General features: G+C 42.4%; 1 protein-coding gene across 1 annotated transcript in view; it reads right to left on the bottom strand.

Moving 5' to 3' along the window:
- Positions 1–10,148: 10,148 nt before the first annotated feature.
- Positions 10,149–25,785, bottom strand: part of TTC17 (tetratricopeptide repeat domain 17) — a 63,426-nt gene continuing 47,789 nt past the window's right edge. Inside the window, exons 17-25 of the mRNA XM_065838830.2 lie at positions 22,948–23,118; positions 21,650–21,900; positions 20,857–21,022; positions 18,308–18,428; positions 17,815–17,974; positions 17,243–17,326; positions 15,466–15,585; positions 13,488–13,631; positions 10,149–11,221 (exon numbers count right to left, since the gene is read on the bottom strand). Of these exons, the coding sequence (XP_065694902.1) occupies positions 11,090–11,221; positions 13,488–13,631; positions 15,466–15,585; positions 17,243–17,326; positions 17,815–17,974; positions 18,308–18,428; positions 20,857–21,022; positions 21,650–21,900; positions 22,948–23,118 (1,349 nt within the window). The 3' untranslated portion in view covers positions 10,149–11,089. The remainder of the gene's footprint in view (positions 11,222–13,487; positions 13,632–15,465; positions 15,586–17,242; positions 17,327–17,814; positions 17,975–18,307; positions 18,429–20,856; positions 21,023–21,649; positions 21,901–22,947; positions 23,119–25,785) is intronic.

The following is a 25,785-nucleotide window of genomic DNA, read 5'->3' as shown; positions in this document are numbered from 1 at the left end:
CGCCTGAAAGAGCCCTGGTTTCCAGACGGTGTGGGCGGCGGGGAAGGTTCCCCTCAGCCCCCCGAGGAGCCACAGCCGCCGCCGGGGCCGTTCGTCGGGCGGGGAGGCGGGGGCGAGGAGGTAGGTTTCCCCGCAGCCAGAGCTGGCACCGGAGACGGGTTTTTCCAGCCTGGTTGCGGGGCCACGGCTCGCCCCGCCGCGCTCCTCGTCCATCCCTGCCCGGCCCGGCGGCGGGGAGCGCCGGGCAGCCCCGCTACCCTACCGGAGGGGAGCGGCGCGCCCCGGGCAGTGGGGCCTCTGGGCTTTGCACCTTGAGTAGCTCACGCAGGGACCCTCGGATCTGAGGGAGCAGCTAATGCGGCTCAACCTGACACACAGCTGCTCCTGGAGGGGGGCGAAATGCAGGCAGCGTGCATCCCCGCGCGGGGTGGGTCTCAGGAACACCATGGCAAAGCCTGTTTTTCTCACAGCGGTGCCACGAACTCTTCCATCACCGAAAGAGCCTACAGCGCACCGGACATAACCCCTCTGTGCAACGGACGCCGACGTGTAAAGGGGTGAACCTGGGCTGAGGTGGGCACCCCACGGGTGGCCGCACCTCGGTCACGGATGGGAGCAGGGGTGGCCCACCCCGGACCCCCGTCGAGGGCAGCCTTCTCTCAGCTCCGTGTTGGGCCGGCCGGCCGCAGTGGTGACGGTGGGGCCCATACATGCGTGCCCCACGCGTGGCACAGATGGCGGCCGTGGTGACCTAGCCTGTCACCGGCCCTGGAGGCTGCGGAGATTTCGCATCCTTTAAGGACTCACTAGCCAAATTTCGGGAAAACACTCGGTGCGGGGCGGCTGAGCACGGCAGAAGGGCGAACCGACGGGAGCCGGGCTACAAGCAGCGGCGGCAGCGCGGAGGCGGACACCTCTCCCCCGGCAGCTCGGGGGGACGGGGGTCTCGGAGTCCCCGGGCGGGCCCGGTAGCGAGGGCACGACGGCGCGGGCGGGCCGGTCCCTGCCCAGTGAGGTCGCTGCCCCGCCCGGCCCGGCTCCGCACGCCGGGCTGCGGCTGCCACCTGCAGGCCTCCGGGGGGAAGGCGCCTCCCGCCGCTCCCGAGCCTGTCCCGGGCTCCCTCCGCCGCCGGGGCCGCCGAGCTGGGCAGGAGCAGCTTTCGTCTGCCGGTGAAAGGTACCGGTGACTCCACTCCCGCCAGTGCCCCCGGATCTCCCCCTCGGACGGGGGGAAGACGGAGCACCCCTTTCTCCTTCCCCCGAGCATGAAAGGGTTTGACTGTACCCTGGAGCTGGGGGTACTGGGGAGTCGTCGTGACCGTCACTGCGTTGTCCCAGCGGCAAAGCCCGGCGAAGAAAGAAATACAGGAGAAAGACAGAAAGCTGCCACAAATCAGCAGTGAGGGGGGTCAACTCAGGGACCCCCTGGATGAGCCAGGAGGGGATTGTGTGGGCTCCAGTGCTGCAGGTGTGTAGGCATAAAACAGCACTACTGGGGAGTCACAGGGGCAAAGCTGGCATGCAGAGACAGGCAGGGCAAAAACTGGGCGCTGACAAACAGAAGTCAATGGAGACCAAGCCTGCAGCAGCAGAGGAGAGGGGGCCAGGCAGCACGACTGCAGCTCAGGAAACCTGATGCTCCCAGACTGGCACAGAGCTGTGAGGACCTTGCATCTCACGGATTCCCCAGGGAAGATACGGGAACAGTCTGTGGGATAGGACAGGTGTACTGGGATGGGACAATTCTTACCTGCTCCTAGTTGGATGGACCATTAATCCAAGTCCAAATATGCCTGGAGAGGAGTCAATAAGAATTTTGTCCTTGGCCACTTCTCATCTTTGCCTCAGCTGACCATTCATTAACTTACAGATACAGGGAATAAGGCACTGACAGGGCTGGAGTGGTTCAGGGTCAGTAACGGCTCTTTTCCTGGCACAGAGGAAGGCAGAAACACAGAAAGGGTGAGGAAGGTGGGAAGGATTGCCCCACAACCTGCTGCTCGCACCACTACCTGCTCCTCAGTCCCTTTGGCTACTAGCTGGGTGACAAGAGCACAGCTGTGAAAGGCAGCAGACAGCGAGGCTGGCTCTCAGCCCCCAGGTGCTCTTCCCTCTTCTTCCTCCCACGCCTCCCACCTTCCTCCAGCTGCTGGTGCTGCTCTTTTCTCCCACACAGCAGCCCTAAGACGCTGGAGGAGACAGTAAGGAACAGGGGAAGCACTCAGAGGCTGACAGCTGCCACTGCCTGGTTTCTTTCCAGAGCCCTATCTTCCTTCGACCTTCCCTGTCTCCTCCATTTGCTCAGAGCTCGCAGCAGTGCTCTGGCTGCACACTGTGGACAAGTGGGACGCAAAGAAATGTGGGTGCCTGGGAGTTAAAGCTGGTGACCACAGCCCTGAGAAACCACTCTGCTGTAAGGAAGGATCCTAGGAGGATTTAAAAAAAGAGTAAATCACATTGCTAGTCCCCCCAAAACCAAGCTGTACCAGCCAGGATCAATTTTGCTGGAGACCTTGGGAACAGTGCACAAAGCAAGGGTATGACATGGTAATCAAGGGTTGCTGGTGGCACTTCGAAGTGAAAAAGTCACAGAAACGAATTCATTTCCATCTTATCTGCCGTGCCCTGGTTGTTCATTCTACTAAACATCAACTTTTAAACTGATATTATGAATTCATCCACACTTCTCATTCCCCTCACAAACTTCCTAGTGCCACGCTGACAATATTAGAAAGTCTTGTTCTTCTTTTTCACTAGCTTGAAGGGTTGTATGTTGAACAGACAAATCACAGTAATCTCATACAGTAGGACATTCTATCCAGACTGAAAGAACTACAACTGCCACCCAGCCACTTCTCCCACCCCCCCCCCAAAAAAAGGGGGGCAGAAAAAAGTGCACTCAGGGCTAAGGCAATAAACAAAATGATGGAAAGAAAGCTCTGTCCCTGGATTTATGTAATGAGCAGGCTCTACTCCTCCACCTGGCACTGAGAAACAGTAAAACTACAGTCAGCACAGAAGTGGTTTGTCCTGGCTTCTTTTCTGAAGAGTTTCTAAGGAAAATCCCACCCAGGTGTTTTTTGATGTTTTTACTTTCTTCTTTTGCAGGTCCTCCAGTTGAAGAAAAAAGCTTTGCTTACACTAAAACATGCCCAATTGTTTGTTCCTCTGGTCAAAATGTCTTTGAAACATTTTAGGGGAAAGTGGTTCATAAGAAACACTCCATGTTTCAGAAACAGGATAAATATCCTGTTTATGAACAAGGACATGGGGCTCTTTGTCAGGATGCCAGCTCCAGTGCTGCATCGATCTGATCTGCTCCTGAGGAAATGCTGTTCTTCCCGACTCAGCTGCAGAAGCTGGAGAGGACTTCAGTCAGGTTGTAACCACCCAATTGTTTAAGAGCTCTTAGTGATGCTCCTGCTGAGGATGACTATTGCATACAGGTACGAGGGGTGTGTTGCTATAGAAATTTAAAGGAAGGCCCATGTAAACCTACAGCGATAAGAACACTTGCAGAGCTTTTGCAACCTGACGTGCTGACCAAGCTGCTCTAAAGAATTAAAATTGCCCTATGATGACAGTCAGGAATTAATTAATTAGGGCTTGGAAGATCATTCAATTTACCTCTCTCAGTTCACTGAAAAGGACCACAAGACACTATTGTAATCAACAGATAATGCACAAATTACGAAGGTTTTAGTTCCAGTTTTTATGATGGCAGTCTAATAGTTAATAGAATTGGCTCAGTGAATGAATTGGTGATTTACTTTATACCTGGCGGTCACAATTAACCACAGGTTTGCTTCTTATAGAGGTACATCCATGCGTTCATATGCTGGTATGCAAAGACACTGATGTGGTAGGGCAGGCAATGCCACCCAGTACAAAGTCTTTCAGAAAGCATTTGCTTGCGACCCCACTGAGTTTTCTTATGGCCAGATGCATGATCATCAAATGATCAGCAAACAAGTGTCCTGTTTCTGTAACCTGATAAGCTAGGGCATGTGTCATGTACCTTTTGTTATGTGAACGTGTGTGTCTCTCCACACTTAGAGACGTGCCATCTACTTGTGTAGAAAACTCTCAGATGGCTCCACATGACAAAACACAGATCCTGCTGCACCTGCAAGGCCCTGAGAAAGAGATCAAGAGTGCATGGGCCAGAAGATGAATCTGGTGTGTGGGTTGTAGACTGGTCACCCTGGTGTCAACACCTTAGTTACCTTAAAAACATCCTGATCTTTCTTTTCCAGCAGTATTTGCAATCCAGGTGGAGAAGTCAGAAAAAAAAGCAGATTGCAGATGCTGTACAGTCTCTTTATGAAAAAAAAATCACTTCTGAGTAAGTGTTCTATCTTCCCAACCAAATTAGTAGGTTAAAAGCCAAACTAAGTCTAGTCAGGCCTTGGTTTAGTCAAAAAGAGATGTCTTAGATAAGGGAGAACAACTGTTCACAGTCTCTTCTAATACAAGAGGTAGGAAACATCACATGAAACTAGCACGTTCAAAACAAACTGATACTCCTTCACCAGAAACTAAATTGAACTCTGGAACTCCCTGCCATGGGTGACTATGGGTGCTAGAATGTCTAGAATTTAGTAAATGGACTGCCAAAGCCATGGGAGGAAACTCCGCATTATTTCACAGCCGCATTCTGAGGAGGGACACTGGTGCAGCAGGGGTTGGTGGGGCAGGGCAGGACGCTCTCAGGCACCCTGCCCCAGGCTGTGGGACCTCGCTCCGCACTGGGACCTCTAGTCCCATCAACTGGGGGATATTTCTGTGGTTCTGCTTGTCTCCCAGCACCCGCACCTGCACTGTCTGGGGAGGCTGAGCAGCTCTCATCCTCCAAAGACAACGAGGACACACGGCAGGCACACCCCAACGTGCTACGTGTCAACAGCAGGTGCCCACTGTTCCGCAGTGTTTTTGCAGCATCAACTCGCAGCTTCTCAGATGCCCTTCTCCTCCTCCAATTTCTGTGGACCACCAGAAGAAACCATACACCCAAGCCACCTCTTTGTCCTTCTTACCTTGTCTGCTCCTGCAGCCAGAAACAACCTCATATGCTAGAAAAGCAGGACCCTCGGCTTCCTTGCTTTTGCTTCGTTCCTGATGCTTTTGCTCCCTCCTCTGAGGTCTCACCACTAAAGTCTGTTTCTTTTCCCAGTTTCTGGAGAACATGGTTTACTACCTTAGCTCCTAGCATGGCAGTTGGATAAAACTGACTTTCTCTAACCATTTATTTTGTTTGCGTTGCATCTGCCCACATGTTAGTGTCTCTTAGTGGTTTCTAAATACTACTGCTTCTTTACTCCTCAGCATGGGGACGACAAGATAGGGTGCAGCAAAAGGCATTCATAAGACAGTGGTAACTCATGCTATCATACTGTAATCTGTAACTCCTGTAGCTCTGGGAAATAATTTATTAAAAAAAAACCAAAACAAAACAGGAGAATTAGACAATTACAGAGAGAAGACAAGATTGGATCTATATCAAAAAACAAAACAGTCAAAAATTCAGGTTGAAAGTTTTGCGTTAAATTGTACTAGAACAATGACCACTGGATTTGGCAGAGTACCATCTTCTCCTCAGAGGAATGTGGATTGCTTGGATTTTTAAACAGTGGTGTTACTGTGGGAGGAGAGCAGCCAGAATGTTTGACTGAACAGCCACCTGATCCTTCACCATGGAATGAGCTCCACAGACAAAGCCTGTAAGCACCTAAAGTCTGCTCTGGGCTGATGTCCGGGGCTGTACACCCTTCATAGCAGGCTGGCTCTTTTGTGCAACACCTGGTATGCCATGGGTACAAATAAATAGAAATAGCACAACTCCGTTAGACTAGTAATAACCTGATTCTGAAGGACTGAACATGGAAGGAGCAGCCTGAAATTAGATTAAAGAGAAAAAACACAACAAATCGAAACACCTGTCTTAAGCCAATTCGTCTGAATTGAAAATACCACAAAGCTAACTCATGCTCACTGGTATTTGAAACTGTTCCTTCTGTGGCACTGTCATTGCACCTCCTCTGGGACCACTGAACTCAGTTACTGTTATTTTTGCTCTGGAACCCAGAAACAGATCATTAGGTTTAAAAGGTTAAAAAAAATCAAATACTTGCAGAAGTTTGAGGGACTGCTTTTTTTTAAGCAGTCAGCCATGTCAAAACACTGTTCCGAACCAGTCCTGAGCTTTTCAGTACTTAAAAATACGAAAAGCTTAAAGTACTCTACTTACAGAATACAGATTGTGTCACTCTTGTGCAGATTCCCTAAAATGAATTATAAAAATAAATTGCCTTTAAGCTCACTGCCTGTCCTTTCCTTGTAGTCATTTTTAGGATAACCTTCTGTTGGCTCTCACAGGTGACCAGCCATCAGACTTCAGCAAGACCACAAATTGATATGAAAACTTCATAAGCCTCAGTGTTCATAGACACTTTTTTTTTGTTTGAACCAATACTGGCACACTTGAGTACATTCAGCAAATTAAGAGAAAAAATAGTCAGCAAAAGCAACCCCACAAGTGACAAATCTTACTCTTTGAGGACATTTCTTTCAAGAGAGACTTGTTGACCCAAACATGGCCAGCTGGTCCTCTAAGAAATCAAGGCAACCTGCAGCACTCCAGAAGGACACCTCTAAGTGATGCTTGAGACAGAAGGAGCACCCTGATCCTGCCACACAACATCCAGTAGCTCTGGAGTAGAGCTCACATTTTTCTGAATGTCAAGGGAAGTTCTTCTAAAGCACTTTCACTCTTTCAGTGTTGATACAGAGACTATTAAGCTCTTTCTATTCCTCACTTCATAGGTCTCCACACAGTTGTTTTTAATTGGTGTTGCTACTATTTGTATTCTTTGGCACCACAACTGTTTCTCATACAAAGACATAAACAGCAATGATTTCAGATCCAAAAAACCCCATATGTTCTAAAAAGACATCAGACAATGTGTGGGAGGAAGAGACGTACAGCAAGGAGGGAAAATGCCTTGCCTAAAGTCATACAGGAGGACAACAATGAGGATCTGCTCATGAAGCAGATCTAAATGCAGGAGGTCCTAAATTGCTAGCCAGACAAGTTCATGGCAGCTACTGAAAATCACAGGAAGCAAAAATATCACATCACGATACTGCAACAGAGCTACTACAGCATCTTTGGCTATATCATACAGTTGCTAGGGAGAGGCTTTGGGGTTTTTGTTTGTTTTTAATCTTTTTCCTGTAAGAGGGAAGGAGGAAGGTTTAGAGTGCAGAAAGAAGGTTGTAAGCTCCATCAAAAGCTTTTCTGATTAATATTTTTAAGAAAAAGAAAACAACAATGCCCATCATAGGTGATACAAGGTGTCCACAGGTGGACATTAAGAACCTAGCCTACATTGTATTGTAAAAATGTGTTGCTTGAATGTGATGCTATGGTCACATTGGGTGCCGACACAGTATTCTTGGGTTTTCTTCTTTGTATGGCATCAGTGCAGTCCTGATCAGTACAAATATGCCATCAACAAGGAATCAAAACTCCCACTCCATAGATAGAAGTATCTGATTCTCTTCCTGCAGCTTTTCCCCTCAAAAGCCGCTCGTTGCCAGAAGCATGGTGCTACATGCAAACAAATGGAGACTTTGGCCCCCGCTCCCCATGCCTCTAGCCCCTATACTTCATTTCTGAGCATGCTCTGAAAACAGCTGACAAAACCCCCTTTTTTTGAGAGGATTTTGCCATTTGCCTATGGTGGTGTCATCCTTAAATCAGACTACTTTGGTGGTATGCCTAGCAGAGCCAGTCAATACGAAATGAATTACTAAGTCTCATCATTAGAAATCATATTGAAGTTCAGTTGGTCAAGAGTACCTCAAAAGTCAATGGAAAGAAACAGGCAGTTTAAAGAGGCAATTTGTCACGCTCTACAACAGGGAGGGTGGATCACCCTCTCAAGATAATAATCTTTTCCATTTACTGAAGATAGAGCCTAGTCAACTACCTTAGCTTATTTTAAAACAGCTCAAATGGAAGGAGATGGATGTTATCCTTCAATACCTAGCTCATCCTGCAGAGTCACACCTTTTCTCTGTAAAAATCAAAGGCTTCCCTTTCAACATACTGCCTAACTTATCTTCTGTTCCTAGGATCAGTATAATTACTTCTTCCACTAATATTTGAACACAACCAAACCACTCAAAACAACAATTCTTTGCATTTATACGAGCGGGCTGAAGGCACAGAGATAAGAGAGTCTTCCATTCAGCTCTTCCAAGGGCAGGAGCCAGCATTCCCCAGTAGATTCATCAATGGGTGAAATCTTCGAGACACACTATTGCTAGCATTAGGTCATGTTTATGCTCTCAAGCAGATCTTTTTGCTTCCCTCCTTCAGCTTATGCAGTATGCTTGGAGGAATCACCTAAAATTTCTAAAAATACAGTTAAGAGGGAAGCATGGGCTATTTTAAAATTATTTGTATGGCAGATACTGGATACAGCAGCCAAGTAGCAAATGAACAGCTGTACATACAAATTTTATGAGAGTAAGGCAGTACACATTCCCTTAAAGTACTTAACCAAGATTCAGAAAAAAATTACATTAAGTCAGACTACTGCAGTTTTCAAGAACCATTTACAAGTTGCAAGTTCTCTGGAAATGCAAATAGAGCAAGCAGAGCAATAGCCTGCTATCTCCTTGGTGGCAATATCACTTTATAGTATGGTCATGCAGACAAAAACTTAGTGTTCCTGCCTTTTGTATGATGTCTGCATACAGCGCACCTTGCTGTGATTCTTAAAAAAAATAAAGAAGTACTGCAGTAAGCAAGATGTAAACTGACATGAGTATTAATGGCTTTTTTAAAGTGCCCATCAGTGCTATCAATGAGCATAATCCTTGGTGATCCAGAAAAGGTCTATTTTAATTCCATAGTTTGTCAAAGCCAAAGATGACCATCTGTGCTCCACATATTGCTGCTTCAGATGCTTAAGGACCAGCCTTACTCTCCAGCATCTCCCATCATCAGAGACAGATGCAGTAGGAAAGACTTCAGCATGTGGCAATTACTTGATTTGACCATATGATAAATTAGGAAAGCTAGTAAGGTGGATCCTCTGTACCAAGACAAGTTTTTGCATATTACATTTTAAAACTAGCAAATGAAATGGAAGATTTACCAAATATATTTGACTCCCAAGTATTTATCAACAACTATAAAAGTAAAGCAGATCAATTAATGAAACTGAATAAAAGCAGCCTCTCTGTTCAATGCTTTTGTTCAAGGAAAAGCCTTTCCTCTTTTTAATAGCTCAAATGAAGCTTCTTTCCATTTACTTGTACGTGCCTTTCTGGGTTCCCCTCCTATACCCGTGTGAGGAATCTCTTCAATTCATTATCCCAGTCCATGATCCTAGTGGTAGTGTATCAGACCTTCTGGAAAGTGATCTTCCTCTTGGAGCCGATACAGATACAGCTACACCTGCCTCCAGTCAACAATATCCAGCCCTCAGGTACCTTGGGAAGGGAATAAAATTTGACATGCCCTTGATTCCGTTGACAAAAATTTAACGCATTCACCCATTTTCAATAAAAATGTACCCAACAGTAGCACTTGCTCATACCTCTGCCAGTCTTTCTAGATGAACAAAAATAACTTGCAATAAAACAGAGGTAAAATTTGCATTAGAACTGCTCATCATCAATTATACGTAAAAATATTCAGGGATCCTTTTATGAAGTAAAAAGTTACAGTACCAAAAAAATTACTTTGACATCAGTTTCCGCCACTGCCACACTTACTCTTAATTTGCATCACTGAAAGAGGAAAAAGATGGAAGAAAAAAAAAAGTAAGTTCATAAACAGTGCTAGTTCTTTAAAAAGAATCACTAAGCAGTGTGTTTAACACTAAAAGATGGAGGGTAGGTTACATGACAGACAGCTGATTTAGTTAACTTTCTCTTATTTCCTTCTGCCATGGAAAAGGAGTCAGGCACAGAGATGAAGGGAATTTTCCATGGATACACAGAAAATCGTTGTCTGATCAGGAGTGATAAAGGCTTTCCTGCCTCCCAGCTCCGTTTGCTCCTGAGGAAAGGCTGTAGCTCCCCAAGGCAACACTCTTGCAAACGGCGCATAACACACACACACACGTTAGAAGTTGTGGTTTGTTCATAATCAATTTATTTCAAATATGTGCCCTTGTTGATTCAACAATGATGTCTGGAGAATCATGCCCTCCACCAACCAAAGAGAGAACTGATTTGGAAATTTTCCACCTGACTTATTTGCTGATGATACCTTGACACTGCCTCTCTCGTCCTCCTCAGTAGCTGAAAGTATGGCTCAGAGTGAGCGCAAACTTGCACCTTATTCTGAAATGGCTACAAATACAGTGAACAAAGAATTAGTAAATCAACCATCCAGGGAGGTAGAGGGCTGTGAATTTACAGACAAGTATAAAACATCTTATTGGGATTTTTACCATTTATTTTTTCCACAAGTAAGATTAAAAACCACTTTGACTTTAGTGACCTGCGGTTCCCTTCTCCTTATCCCCCAACAGAAATAAACAATTCCAAAAATGCTTGATGTTCCTAATATTTTTAATAAACATTTAAAATCCTGTCCTTCCCTTCTAAAAAAGCAGGTGGTATGGTATGGAATGAACAAGACCGGACAAAGCATGAATTTTACATGGATGAATTTCTGATTATCTCTTCTTAGTATTTGATATGAATGTGTGCTTGGCATTTCTATTGACGGAGATTATAAGGCAGGAAGCAAGTTATTTTGGATGCTGATGCCAATCTGAGGATTAGGGAAAAACTAACAGTGCCGGGGTCCTGGTACAGGTGGTCATGGACTCATGGAAGTTTCTTGGTTTAATATTTACACAGATGTTTTAAAATTATGGTCTGTGACATATATTTTCCAAAGATGCTTCTGTATCTGAGGAAAAAAAAAAAGAACCCTTGGTCCAAATCCCATCTCTTCTTAAAAGTCTTGTTAAAAATTTTGATTCATCAATTTATCTTAGCACACTTAAAAGCAGAATAGAGAATAATGAGATTTAAAAAAAAAAGAGAAAGATGCTGATCTCTAAGGAGATCGTCGCTCTTTTTTCATAAGTAAATGACACTGAATGGTGCGGATTCGATTCTTTGCTGGGGCAAACTCCGGCTGAAGTTTTAGTGTTGACTCGTACCATTTCATTGCTTTTTCAAACTCTTCCTGTAAAGAAAGAAAGAAGATTGCAAATAATCAGATTCTAAAAACACTAAACACACTTTCTATGTCATTCCTGTCCTAAGCAGTTGAGGCGTATGGTATGCACTAAAGCTGAGGGGTTTTTTCCCCCCCTCTCTTCCCAAATAACTCTGATGCTTTCATGGGCTAATGACACAATTCTCTATAATCCATGGAAGGGAGTCAAATCACTGCTGAGCATTAATGACCAATGTTCTTGCCTTTTCCTTTAAATAGCAGATGTCAGCATTATTGCTGTAGAAGTAACTTTAAAAAGAGATTTCAGTCAGAATTTACATAGATCAAAGCTTTAAAATGTTGGACAATGCAAAACCATCAACTTCGCTGAAAAGTTAATCTTTTTAGAAACAACTTGAAACTATTTTAAAAAGATTACTCCAAGTAAAGAAAGCAAACCAAAACCAAACCAAACCAAACCCAAAACTTAAAGAGTATATAGTAGATAGACAATTTCAATTGACAAACTGGACTCCTGAATGGTAGCAAGAAGCATTCACGCTGAAATAACATCTACTTTTATACAGCTGAAATCCAATTACCTGTGCCACACTGCTTTTTTATTAACTAGGAATGTATGCCAACAACCAATAGTGTATTAGAAGAAAGACAAGAGGGGGAAAGACCCCAAACAGTCTAGGTTTTTCAGTCATTTTCACCACTCTTTTTGTTCTCTTAGGTTCATTTTCTCAGTAACTATTTGCACAACAGAGAGAATATTAATTTCTAGCCACATTATGAACACCAACTAGATCAATGTGAGTTGTAAAGTCTCGGTTTAAAAAAAAGGTGTATTTTAAATAAAATGCCATAATAGTTTGTTGGAGCACCGACAAAGAGCAATTAAAACAAGAATTAACTTTTTTCCATCTTTAGATGTAATCTTTTACATTTTCTGTGATCTGATATTATTTTGATGCTCCTTTAGATTCCTACATGAATAGCTTCTATAGCATCCATCCAAAGTTCTCAGTCCTTAACATGGCCAACTGCTTCCCTTTTGTAAGGCAACTTACTGAAAAGTGTTGCAAATAGTGGAATGTTGCCCTCTATAAAGCTATACTATTAATTAGCATGTTAGCTTCTACAACCTGCTGGTCAGAGTCGGCTCTCAAATACAGCAGGTTAAGGATGATGTAAATAAACTAACTTGTCTTTATGTTAGTATAATTTGATCCAGAAGATAGATTTTGTCCTGTTACTACAGGCATTTCTTGTAATAAATATAGGGTTTCATTGAGAAACCGCTCAGATCCAGGGAGAATGAAGTTATGCTGAAGCACTGTGCTACTTTAAAAAGATATTGGCGACCCAAGCATCGAACTTTTACTTAATTTCTTTCAAACAATTGTCCAAAATAATACCTTAACAGAACAAAGTTATGGCCTTCTTAAGTTTGTTTCTATTGTGCATTTCAACTCTTCTCAGCCCTGACAGCCATAATACATGATTATCTGCTCAACTTGTCTTGTTACCTCCATAATCCCCTCAACCACAGGAGCAAAACATTAAGGGCAAATCTATGACTAGTGAAGAAAACTGACAAGGATACAGAGTAACAAGTAATTGAAGATACTTTTGACACAGACATGTGATGTATCAACTATGTCTCATTTTAATGGTGCCTCTTTTACCTTTGAAATACGATGGCCCTGTTAAAGTTATGGAGGGAAGCCACAGGAACCAAACTGGGATTAATAAAAGCAATGAACACTTTGTGTTCAGAGTAAGCACCAAAAGCTAAATTGCAGATTGGACTATATAGACAGTATGAAGAACTGTGAGTTCAATCTGGGTGTTGATAATCCAGATACTGAGGTTAAACTTCCCTTGTGTTTGTTCACCACAACTGTGAACGGGTTTTAATTATTATGCTAAGCTTGGGTATTCAGCATAGAGACCCAATTTATAATTAAATTTCCCATATTATAAAAATATCCTGGATTTAGACAGGCAGCCAATCCAAATTATCAACTGTTTGCTATTGTCTTAACAAAGCTTTGCAGACAGCATTCTGAAGCCAGCTTATAAAAATGTTTGCCTTCAAGTACTTAATGAGTAATAGGAGTAAAATGAGTAATAAGAGCTTTGGCATTCAAATATATTATTTCTTGTTGATCCTACCCCAAATTCTTGAATTCTGCTCCTTCAAAATTCTATGTGAGAATTCTATTTTTATATACATATAAATACTGTACCAAAGACAGACATAACTGGGTGGCAGCATACTCACCATTGCTACGTAGACATTTGCCAGTGTGAAATGATTAACCACAAAGTGTGGTGCTATTTCCACTGCCATGGTAGCCACAATGATGGCATCATTCCAGAGTTTTGCGTTGTGGAAGATGTTTGCTAGGCTTATTAGTGGTACATCCTGGAAGAGAAGAGCAAGCAATAAACAGCAAGGTTTTTTCCATTGAAACTGTCTCAGGATCAGGAAACTAAACAGAAGACTCCACCACCTGGCCACTCTCACTTGGTTACTATTCACTTCACTATCTGTTGACTTTGAAAGTGATGAGCCGGACCTGTTTTACTATTACAGGGTACTTGGACTTGAGTTATAAACACCCCCCTCCTCCCCCCCATGCATCTGCTCACAGAAGTCACAAACACTACTGTTGCATAGACAAACAACTCAAAAATTAACTCACTTAAGTGTCTTAGTATGTACATTTATTTTTTAAATGCTCTTACACTAGTCTTCTCCCCAGAGATGCATTCTCAGACAAGACAAGCTGTTTTGTTTGACCACCCTTCTTGAGCTTTTGCATAAAAAGAGAAGGAATATGAACAAAAGGGGGCAGCAGGGAACTGAAAAAAGGATCTAACAATTAGTGCAACTGATACACTGTTTTTTACCCTGACTCTGCCACAAAATTCCTATATGATGCTGCCTAGCAGCTATAAATAAGATTTTCTCAGCTAGTCACTAATAGTATGATTTTATTCCCTGGATTTCCTTGTCTGACTGAGAAAACTGTTGAGCCCTGACAATCATAAGAGACTCTATGGGAGCTGGGCTTCACACCTTCAATGGACAAAATACTGTTTAGTAGCAAGTCTTAGGTGCCCCCAACAGGCCAAAAAAAATTCTGGATGTATTTGATCCCTGCCTCCTTGACCTCCACAAGGCAAGGAAGACCTTTGGTGGATAAGTCATTCATGTCTGCAGAGCAGATACTATCAAGTCAGAATCACAAAAGAAGCCCACAGGAAAATTAAGTTACCTTTTATTTACGTGAGAAAAGGCAAAAGAAAGCAGACAGAGTGCATAAGTGGAGGATAAAACAAAATACTATAAGTAGCCATTAATTCAGTGCTAACTCTGAGTTCAAGTTGCAGCTGTATCTTTACAAACAAGACTCACAGTTTTCTCTGGAGGCAGCTTCAGTATGGAAGACAAAAATAAGGCCCAAATCTGGAGTTAGCCAGTCCCAAGCAACATTATACCACATTTCTAGAAAACAGCACTACTACAACATACTCTTGCCAAATTGTAGTTTCCAATTCATACTCTGACCCTTATAAGTCACACAGCAAAAGGCTCAATTTCTGAGGAACCACTCCCAGTTACATAGAAAGACAGGAAAATAAGCAAGAGCCGTTTGTGTCAGATCCTGGTTCCAAGTTTGTTTTAAAAGGGTAAGTACAAAGAGGTGGAATTATAGGATACATAGGATGCGCAGTGGGGATGTGCCTTGTTTTGGAGTAAAGCAAACTGCATGGAGTCAGGCACTAGTGTCCAGCTGAGATTCACAGCCCAAACACTTCAGATTTAATCATTTAAGTTATTCCTTTAGATATCACCTCCTCCTCTCTTTAAAAGCACAACCGGAAGATATAATCCCCTCTTTAAAGCACAACCAGAAAATATACTCCCCACATCTTTCGTTAGAAGACTTGTCCAGCCAAAGGCTGATGAAGATTCAAAGTCCTACATAACAGGGGAAGTTAAGCCCACATTGCCCAGAGAGGTGATAAACCCACTGAAATGCAGGAAATTGCACTGAACCTCCTTTGCAGTTGTCTTTTTTTTTTTTTAGTTATTATTTTTTTTAAAAAGAGACAGTCCACACTAAAAGGTTTCACAGCTAGCTATTACAGATATTTGATACACTGTGCTGGCCTTAACAATAGACTGTGAAAGCTCTATTGTAACAAGCAAAACATTATTTCAGCTGAGTGGTGGGCACATGTGTGCACACCTTCATGTGATGGGGTGCATAGTGCAATGCTTGCCGTAAGCAGTCAATTGCCTTCTTTCCTTGGCCTTTCACCCTCCAGTACAGAGCTGCCATGCTAGAGAGGACCCATGAAGTCTGATTCTGGCAAAAGAAGAACACAAAAAACCGGTCATGTAAACACCTGTAGTGAACAGTCTTCTTGTCTTTCACTCTTGCAATTTACATGATATACTGAGGTAGAAGGTGTTACACTTAAAAATAGCATTAAACTATTTCAAAGCAGAAAAATAGTTTCTTATCTAACGCAATATATATATAATAGCCAGGTAAATGAGATTGCCAAATAAAACAAATTATAAATGCAACATAATTTTCTTAAGAAAGGAAAACCAGCTAAACAGCTTTAAACAGCAACAACAGTTTCAGCAGCCACAACAGCTTCTATAACCAGCTGTCTGATGCTGAGCATCTAGATGTGTATACACATTACACAACATACAGCAAATAATTTAGCTGTGTTAGCTGATTGGACTCATAGGCTCTCTGAAGTCACTGGAAAGAAAAAGGATGGTGTGGGATGCAGCTTTGAGCTGAAGCCTCACAAGCCTAGCTGATTAAGTTTGTTGCCTCTAGCCGGCTGACTCCCATGTCACGTGTTAGAATGGAAAATACTACGTGCTTGAATTCTGTGGACTCAGATACAGTAAATTAATGTTTACACTCACATAAGCAATTAGATAAGTAGCCATCTTGATTTGTTTGACTAGCTCTTGTGAATACTGAATGAGACTGGTAGATGGAAGAACTGCATTTTATTTCCGGCACAGCTAGCTTTACTGAGAATTCTGTTTCTGGTTTCATCACTACATTTTCAGTTTATTTGGATAAAGCCTTATGTCTGCATGGGGAGCTTAGTGTTTCAGAGAAAAAAAAAAAGTATACATTTAAAGTGAAAACAAACTAAGTCTTGTAACCTAAGTAACATCTTTCCGGGAATGACAAAAGTATATTCGTTTTAGTTTCAAAGCAAGTAAGTTCCTCAGACGGCCTTCTGTAGAAGGGACTATGGGCACCAAATTGTTTTGACTGAGCCCTCTTTTCTGTAGTAGTTTAGGATATCCTCCCCACTAATTGTAAACATACAACAACAATTCCTGCATCTTTACCTACTCTGTAGATCCTGGGAAAACTATGTCTCTAATAATTTCCTCCTAAGGCCCTCAGCTGAGGACCTTTGCAGTCTTACTCTAGTTAGGAAGCCTGGTTTTCCTGGGGGAGAACAGAAGTGCCGCCTTGCACATGGTACTGTACGCCTGCCTGAATGCATCCCACACTCCATCCCAACACTGCAGAAGACAAAAGGAAGCTCGTGCCTGTCAGCTGTCTGACTGCCGCATGCCAAAAGCGTGACTGGGTGTTGAGCCATGGCTTAACTCAACCTTCCGTTAGCTCCAAGTCAGTGTAGCACAAAAACAAAGAAGAGGGCTGAGAACTGCTGAAATAGTTCAATATATATATCAACAACCAGCAATACTCATCAGCTCACCACAGGGCTAGAAATATTGGGAAATTTGACAAGCTTGTTTTAGCAGAGAGATATGCAAGACACTTGATAGTGTAAACACAGGATATAGCTCAAAAAATACCTGTGAGGGCATTACAGATGGTGAATAGACACAAATTCCTAGTCCAAGTAGTGATCTGTTCCCTGACTGGGATTTCGGACAAATGTTTCGAGACCGGATTGACCACTACATTAGTCATGAACGGCAAGCCCAGACTTCTCATTTACACATACCTTTTCCAAAGCTTTGGCTATCCGAGTACCAACTTGTTCTAATGACTGTGGTGAGTACTGGTCTTTGCCAAGATTCTGTAGCACCTATGGAAGAAGAAGAACAAGTGCTTAGATGCTGGACCCTGGTAAGAGGTGTCCCTCTCTTGTTGGCTGATTTTTTTCCCCAGCCTTTTACAAATGCTGTAACCTGTTCCAACCTAAACATCACTGTCTATCTTGAGTTAATACTATCTGTATCATCATACAGTTTTATAACTCCATGGCACTGAACACTAAGAATGCTAGAATTTTATGTACACTTAGTTGGACTTTTCTTTCACTAATTAATCCATCAAGAGCTTTGTATGTATTACGAACACAAAGTGTTTTAGGATTTCCCTCAGGCCAGATCACAGATGGCTGGGAAAACAGTCTGATACAAAGTATCACTTTCAGCTTGCATTGTTCTTAAAGTTTCATCCAGGCATTTGCTCCCTGAAGGTCACTGCTGGAGGCAGGGCACTGAGCTAGATGTGCCTTGAATCTGTCATGGTATGCCCATTTTCATGCGACAGTCTTCAGCTCTGGCATACCTCTTTCAGTTGACTTTCTCCACTGTAATGCAAGCTGGCCCGACTAGAGACACCTTGCAGGTGGTCCAAAGTGTGCATGCTGGCTGGTAGATTTGGGTTACAAAGGGGCTCCATGGCTGGTTCTTGCAGCTGTGTGGCAAAGTCAATGTGTTCTGTAATGCTATAAAAGTCATAAAACCAAGTTGAATCAGTCAGGAGAAGAAAACAGAAGACATTACAAAGTTCTCTAGTGAGTGTAAACTGCCCAGAACATGGCAGAATCTCACTTCAGTAGCTCAAGAAGCAAGAGAAACCTGATCATCCATCTACACTTGCACTTTTCTTTGTAATTCTATTGATGAAATACCACATAATGTTTTCAAACTTCTTTGAAATCCTGGGCAGTTCTTTTATGCTTCAAAGAATGCTAAAATCTTCAGTTTATGCACACTGAAGGCCACGTAACTGTCTTGCTTTGTGTGAGTAGCTTCAAGTTCATACACAAGATACTTACTCAATGTTTTTAGCAGAAACAGCAAGCCACGTGCTGGCTACAGTCGCAAGCTCTACCCTACGGAGTTTCAGACATTCATCAGGACTTGGCCAGCCCAGGCTACGATAGTCACGCCTCTTTCCTTGATAAAGGGAAAAAAAAATAGAAGAGACTGTCTGAAAGCAGAAAGACATTGTACTTCAGTACAATGATTCACAGCATACTTTATACCAGTAGATAAATTCCTTACATTAGAAAAGTCACAGTCCTGCAGATTTCTTTAAGAACATTCCTGAGCCTAAATGGACTGAAGGGAACTTATGGGACACAACTGGATCCTATGCAAGGCAGATTAGGAAGTGGAGTGTTAAAACCTGCTTCATTACACCTTTTCAACAGCTACAGATGCAGAACCGTCACCACTCTTGTTTACAGCTAACATCTCTACTTAAATGTCCTTAAAGAAAGTTCATAAGTGAGTCATCATTTACATTCTACAGCTACAGTAAAAACTAACAAAAGTTGATTGCTCCAGCTTCTGACAATCCCAGGTGCAAAATACTGACATTTCTTTTCAATTAATATTGTTTAAGACAGACAGTAGCTTTTACTGCACTCTTACACTCAAGACAGCAACATTTCTGAAACTGTTATGTCTTTCCATTTTTCAGAGGAGTTAACTGAGGCAGGGAACTTGCTTTATGTTAACAAATAGATCACTGGGAGAAACAAGAACCTGATCTTCACATTTGAACCAAAGCCTACTAAAATCTTTCTGTTACATTTGGTGAATAATGCACCAAGACCTGGGAATCCAGCTTGTGTTAACTGTTAGAAAACATTTTCCTCTTCTACCAGAAACATCTGAACTCTTTGGAACATAAAAAAAATTCATTGCAGATGAAAACTTGCACAGTGGGTTGCCAAGCTGAACAACGTGCCAGTCTATCGCACCAGCTATGTAGGCAGTATCTCAGTATTTATTTCTAGTTACCTGAAATTTTGTCCATTTGGATGCAAACCCTGTTTGCCACCCAAGTTCTAGTAAAACACTTTACCATCATTTGGCAAAATAACAATGAAGTCTGCAACACCAGGCCTTTTGGAAAATACTCTGATTAAAGAAAAATTAACTTCGAGAAAAACTGGGAAATTTGATAGGGGAATGAACAGTTCTTATCACCACCGTGAGCAATCTGATTTTGAGTTATTTCCACGAATGGCAAAAATAGTGAGAGGTATGGAAACATGACACAGAGACTGTTCAGTAGGCACAGAGCTAGTTAAACACAGGACAGCTCATGTCATTTCCCAGTTCTACTCGCCAGTGACCTCCAATATGTTACTCAAACTTTTGGTGATTTAGTTCTTGCAAAATGGATGTCAGTAGACCCTGCCTCACAGGAGCCTTAGGAAGACAACTACTTCACAATTGAGGGACGCTATGTAATAAAGCCACAAAAATAGCCTGGGGTGAGAGAAGATACATTGAGGAAAGGAGGGGTGCGCGCTCACAAAAGACAATCTATTTTCGTGTAATCCCTCCCCTCTACTTAAATATTTCATTAAATAACTTATACTTGTCAGTTGCTAAAAAGAAGCTTGTTCGAGATTTAATGTAAAAGCCTTCAAAATCTGAAATCACTTTCTAGGTCACCCTATTGTCAAGGACTAAATGTGTTGGAGAACACATCTTTGCTTACACGTCAGCCCTATGACATTAAGATTTTAGCTCCAATGAAATCAAAGTAAGATAAAAAGTATGGGGGTCAGCTACTTTGGTTCTCTTCTTTGGTATCACTAGGTTCCAGCAGCTCTAAATTTACATCCTAAGTAGTCATGTGCTGATGATTTCTGTCCACCTGGATGCAGCAGTGGAATCAGCTTGCACCAAATTAATAGACCACTCTCCAGTTCCTGTTACTCAACTAGCAAAAACTCCACCTCTCTCTCCAAACCTCCTTATTTATCTTGGTGCAAAACTCTATTCTTCCATAGCTACAGTCTTCTGGAAGACAGTCTCTAAGTTTTCTCTTACAGTATCACCAAACCAATTACAACAGAACACTTAAATCTTTTTATTGATTTTATTTTTACTAGACTAATCTGTCTCCTTTTTGAGTTGTGTCTCTCATGTTTAGCCAGTAAGCAGTTAAAGCTCTCATTGTGCATTTGTGTCAGAAGGGGTGTCTCTCATCTGATAAACTACTCTGCCCATCCAGTTTTTAAGAAAAAGACCACTAAAACCCCCTCTCTCTTTTACTACTTCTACTCACAATATCTACACCTCTTCCATTCTCCACTCTTACCACTTCATTCCCAGAAGTTCTGGGAATTGAACAGAAAGTTTTCACTCAGCAGATAAATTTATGCTGCACTTCATGAAGATGATGCAGATAGAAGAGATTTCTAATTTTTCCACGTACTCATCTAGAAAGCATATTTCACTATGCAGTCTATAACACATATTTATGGTAATAAACCAATGTCTTATAAAAGCTGCAAAGGAAATAAACTGTAGTAACACAAAAGCTGCAAACAACTTGCTTTCTCTAGAAGCAGCAGGTTACCTGTTGGTCCAGGAGAAGGTATCTTTGGTCCACTGATCTCTAGAGCTGTTTGGTAAAAGTTTTCGTGTTCTCCTGTAGTCCCTTCTTCTCCATTTCTCCCAACTGGCTCCTGGAGATCCAAGCTTTCGGCTTTTGGTTTCTTTAAACGTTTGACCTGAAAAGTGATCTACCAAAAGAACAGCATTAACAAGGTTAACAGTAAGAAACACCCTGAATGTTATCAGCTCCAGTACACTACTTGTTTTAGCCCAAAGATTCAAAGACATTACAAATGAGATCTTTTTCTCTCTCCCTCCCTCCTCATCTCAACCCATTCTCTAAGCCTGCTCACTTTCACTGTATCACACCATGCAAACAAAGTACACAACTTCAACCTTCAACCTAGGAGAAAACTAATCCAACTGTTGGAGAACTGAAAATACTTACGTATTTTGTTTGTAACATGATGACAACAGATATTTCATTGTTTTCATGCTAACCAGAACTTTTGGTTAGAAACTTTTATCCTTTTTAACTGTAAGAAGTTTGAAGTCACTCAGCATCATTCAACACCTAAGCTCTTGCTGCTGATAGTCAAAACTTAGGATATCAGTTTTAGTGACACGGAGGCCTTTCCTTTAGAAGATGGATTGGAACTACTTGTTCATTTCACATAAGCCATGAACCAGCTCTTTTAAGGCCCACAGGGGGAAGTTCCTGTCTATATTCCAGTGTTAAAACCCCTGAATTGTCCTCAACTTTCCTCCACCATAGTAAGTTGGTACAAGACTTACGTAAACTCATCCAAACTTACCCATTCAGCTTCATCATCATCACCACAGTCCCCAAAACAGGAGTTGGCCAGTCCATCCTGAGATCCCTTCTTCAGGACCCGGATTCCCTGCAAGTCCATCCGACGACCTTTTACCTCCAGTGCCCCTTCAAAAGCTTCCTGAGGCCAAGAGTTTTCAAACTCATCCACCAAAGCCAGCATCTCTTCAGACAACTGATCATCTTCTAAGCTCTCCATTCCCTCTGAACCATTGCCTTCTGCAGTGACTGCATCTAAAAGGGAATACCATAAAAACTTTAAAAATGTTTTTCCTAGTGCTTCTGCAAATCATAATAAAAATATCTTTTTTTCTGTGACCTGACTTTTCTGCTTGCTTAAACCAAGTATCACTGACTAATCACTGTGTGCTGCAAATGGAGAGGGGGACTAGAGAATGCAGACTTCCACACTGCAAATAAGCATCAACTGTTGCTTCAAAAATCAACAATTCTAGACCACTTTCATCAGTTTCCTTTCCAAAACAGAATTCTGCCTGCTTGAGAGAGTAAACAGGTGGTGTCTTTTTCTACATATGTGCAATAAACATGGAATAAAGCTCTCTGTACCTTAACCATAGACACTGTTTTTCTTCCCTTCTGTCTGGCACAGCTGATACAGAATTTACTGAATCATAGAATGTCCTGAGTTGGAAGGCACCCACAAGGATCATTGAGTCCAACTCCTGTCCCTGCATGTGACAACCTCACAGTTCGCACCATGTGTCTGAGGGTGTTGTCCAGTCTCTTCTTGAACACTGTCAGGCTTGGGGCTGTGACACCTCCCTGCGGAGCCTGTTCCAGTGCTCCACCACCCTCTGGGGGAAGAATCTTTTCCTAATGTCCAACCTAAGCCTCCCCTGGCACATCTTCCTGACATTCCCTTGGGTTCTGTTGTTGGTCACCAGAGAGAAGAGATCAGCACCTGCCCCTCCGCCTCCCCTTATGCGGAAGCTGTAGACCACAATGAGGTCTCCATCAAGGTTCCTCTTCTACAAGCTGAGGTACAACCAACACATGCTTGTAGACTCTTGCAAGAATCTACATTCCTCAGCTTGGAAAATGTCTAAACTTCAATCTCTCTTTTTTGTTGTTTTCTTTTTGAAAGCATTTTGATGTTACACTTGGAGAAAAAGAACAGTGAACTGAATGAAACCGGTTTTAAGGGTTACTTGTCACTTTATAGACAGAGCAGGGGAAAACATGGCTTCTGGGAGGAAGCAAAACCTGAAAAATTTCTAAAGCAATTCATTTGCCAGCATTGATTTTGTAAGGTTGACTTACTGCCCAGTCTCAACGAGGAGGGATCCCTTGCTGAACTCTGAGCAGGGGCTTTTGGATCTTCTGCACCTCCCTCAGAATGTCGTTCTGTCATGGCTGCAACTGACTCATGGTGGTCATCGAAGTATTTCTCCTTATCATGACTGCCATCTGGATTTTTCTCATGACAGTGGCCTGAAAGAGAGGAATTTACTGATATACCATGTAAGACTGCTCTTCCTAGACACAAGTGCAGAAGCTGTAGTGTGGAAGCTACAGTCTTCTACTTTTCTACACACAGATTAACAGAATAATCCTATAAGATACTGAAGACTTCACTCAACGATTAAAAAACTGGTCTGCCCCTTGCCAAAGCAGATCACCTAAAATAGTTACAGTAAACTATGTTATTTGGTATAAACTGGGAACTACTAATGAAAGAAAATTCAGCTATCTTTTGAGGGAAGGTTGCACAGTACATAGGAAATGGCTGTGTGCTGGTAGCCACTCCAATCACCATTCCCAAGACATATTTTTAGTGACAATGCACCATATGTGGGGGTTGCCTGCCACATGAACTTCACTGAGACACCATAATGCTCACCACACTTATGTGCAAGAGAAAAAGGGCCAAGGCAGACTGACACAGGATTGCCAGGCTCTGACCTTCCATGCCAGCAACAGACAGTACGTAGGTTAAACCAGGTTATCAAACAGACAGACAAAAGCTGTGAGTATTAATCCGTGCTAAAAATCAGAAATTTATTCAGTTAAAAACATCCATAATTCTGTGGTCAGGTTTAGAGGTTCACATTCCATCAAATGCAGAGATTTAGGAATAACACTGGAAAAATCCAAATGCAGAGCTAGTAATGTGCAGATGAAAAAAAAAAAAAAGTGAAAATCAGCAACACTAGCCTTCGGGATCAGTCAGTGAGACACTGTTAAGCTTTCAGAAAGTTTAATGGGTAGCCACATGCAGCTTTGTAGCAATATTTTTGAGCTCAAATAATTTTAACTAAAGATGTGGGATTTTCTAACAATAATTACTTGCCAGTCTTTCAGGGCAAGAGGTGTTCGCAACAGTTGTTCCCTTGGCCAAACCCCCTGAGCTGCACAGGTAGAGACAGGGTTCTCCAGGCGTGCGAGAGGCTGGGAGCCGCGCTGAACCCCACTGCCCTGCCCTGGGCTGAGACATGGAGTGGGGCAGCGGCCGCTCATCGCAGGGGAACCCTGTCACCAGGGAGAAAAACACGTCTGTGTACCAAGCTACTGCTCTCAAAGTTCTCTCCTTCCTGTGCTTAAATGAAATGCAAGATTTGCAAGTATGTTCCCCATTCTACCCTCATGAATGCAAATTGTATTGCTCCATGCATACAGAAAGCATTATTTTTTTCAACCGGCAGCATAAAATATGAATAATGTGATTAAAGTAAATCAGTGACTCCTTTCTTCTCCACACAATGATCCTGTGTTACAAAGGAATTTTTTTAGGTCTCACTCTTTTATCAGGCCTGCCGGATGAGAGGATGGTTGTAACTCTCATATAAGGGTAACCACCACTTCTCAGCAAAGTGAAACTATAGCTATTTGCCACACGCTCTCAACTTCTGCATCTGTGAACATTCAGGCGGTATTTCTGGAGGAGAAACAGACCAGTATTTTCCAGGGGGTGGGGGCTGTCACCAAAATAAAATAAAACTATATTCATAAACTCCCTGTGAAAAGTATTTCTTACCCTACCTTTTCTGCTGTATAGAAAAGAAGTCAAGCAATGCTATTTTATGAGTAAATATATAAAACAGAAGCAGTTAGCTTCATAAACTCTTCTAACATGTCATACAGTTATACTATGCCTTTCCTACTTCTATCAGTCATTGACTCTTTCTCTAATCCCCTCCTCACCTCTCCCATGCTGCCAATAAAAAAAAAAAAAATTTGGCTTCATTAAAACAGAAATAATACAATCACTTCAATATATGGGGATCCTCATGTTTAATCTACGAGAAATGGTGTGCACAGAACCCTAAAGCTGAAACTAGTCCCTCTGCTTGACATCAAACCAGCTTGATTTTGATGCAAGTCAGGTGCTTCTCAGTAATGCAATGACCACAATTTCCTTTCCTGAAGTTCTGCTTATCATTACTATAAAGAGAAAAGGCAAAGTGGCTGTAAAACAGATGACTGTTTTAAATTGAAATAAAAATGCCAAAAAGAGAAAAAAAGTTGGAAATAGCAACCAGAAAGAAAAACAACATCAAATTCTTAAAATTCTGCTTAAGACCGACTCTGTTAATATTAATTTACAAACACTGACAGCTAAAAATAGACTGAATAAGAGTACTGGTTTTCTTGGGATCTGAGAACTGCTATATATAGAAACCTGAGTGGCCTAAATTTTTCAGATTGCTGCTTTCAGTTTTCTGACATCACAGAAGAAAAAAAGTGCTGGTTGAAAAACCAACTGAAGTTCAAGATCTCTGATGAGTGTAATATGAAGCTGATGGTACTGAAAGTCTGCAAGTCAGACCTCTACAGCTCGTATCAGCGGGATGCCTGAAGCCCGGCGGGGAAGAGCGTGAGCCCAGCAAGTCAACAACAGAACATGCAGAACATGAGTTGTACCACTGCAATACGTACAACACCCTCGTTGTGTGATGGACAAGAGCCACCCTACAAATGCTCGGCTATGTATTATTTATTAACATTTCATATATATTCTTGTCTAAATATGCACGTGAATTTCAGGTGTAAAGTCCTGACACAGCTACAAAACTTGGAAGTCTAAGACTACTTTGTAGTACTTTATCAATTCAGCTTACTCCATCCTGAGAACTTACTAGAAAAGTATCGCTTTCTTGC

The sequence above is a fragment of the Patagioenas fasciata genome, chromosome 5, assembly GCF_037038585.1.
Source record: "Patagioenas fasciata isolate bPatFas1 chromosome 5, bPatFas1.hap1, whole genome shotgun sequence".
Lineage (NCBI taxonomy): Eukaryota > Metazoa > Chordata > Aves > Columbiformes > Columbidae > Patagioenas > Patagioenas fasciata.
This window is presented reverse-complemented; position numbering and strand designations above follow the sequence as displayed.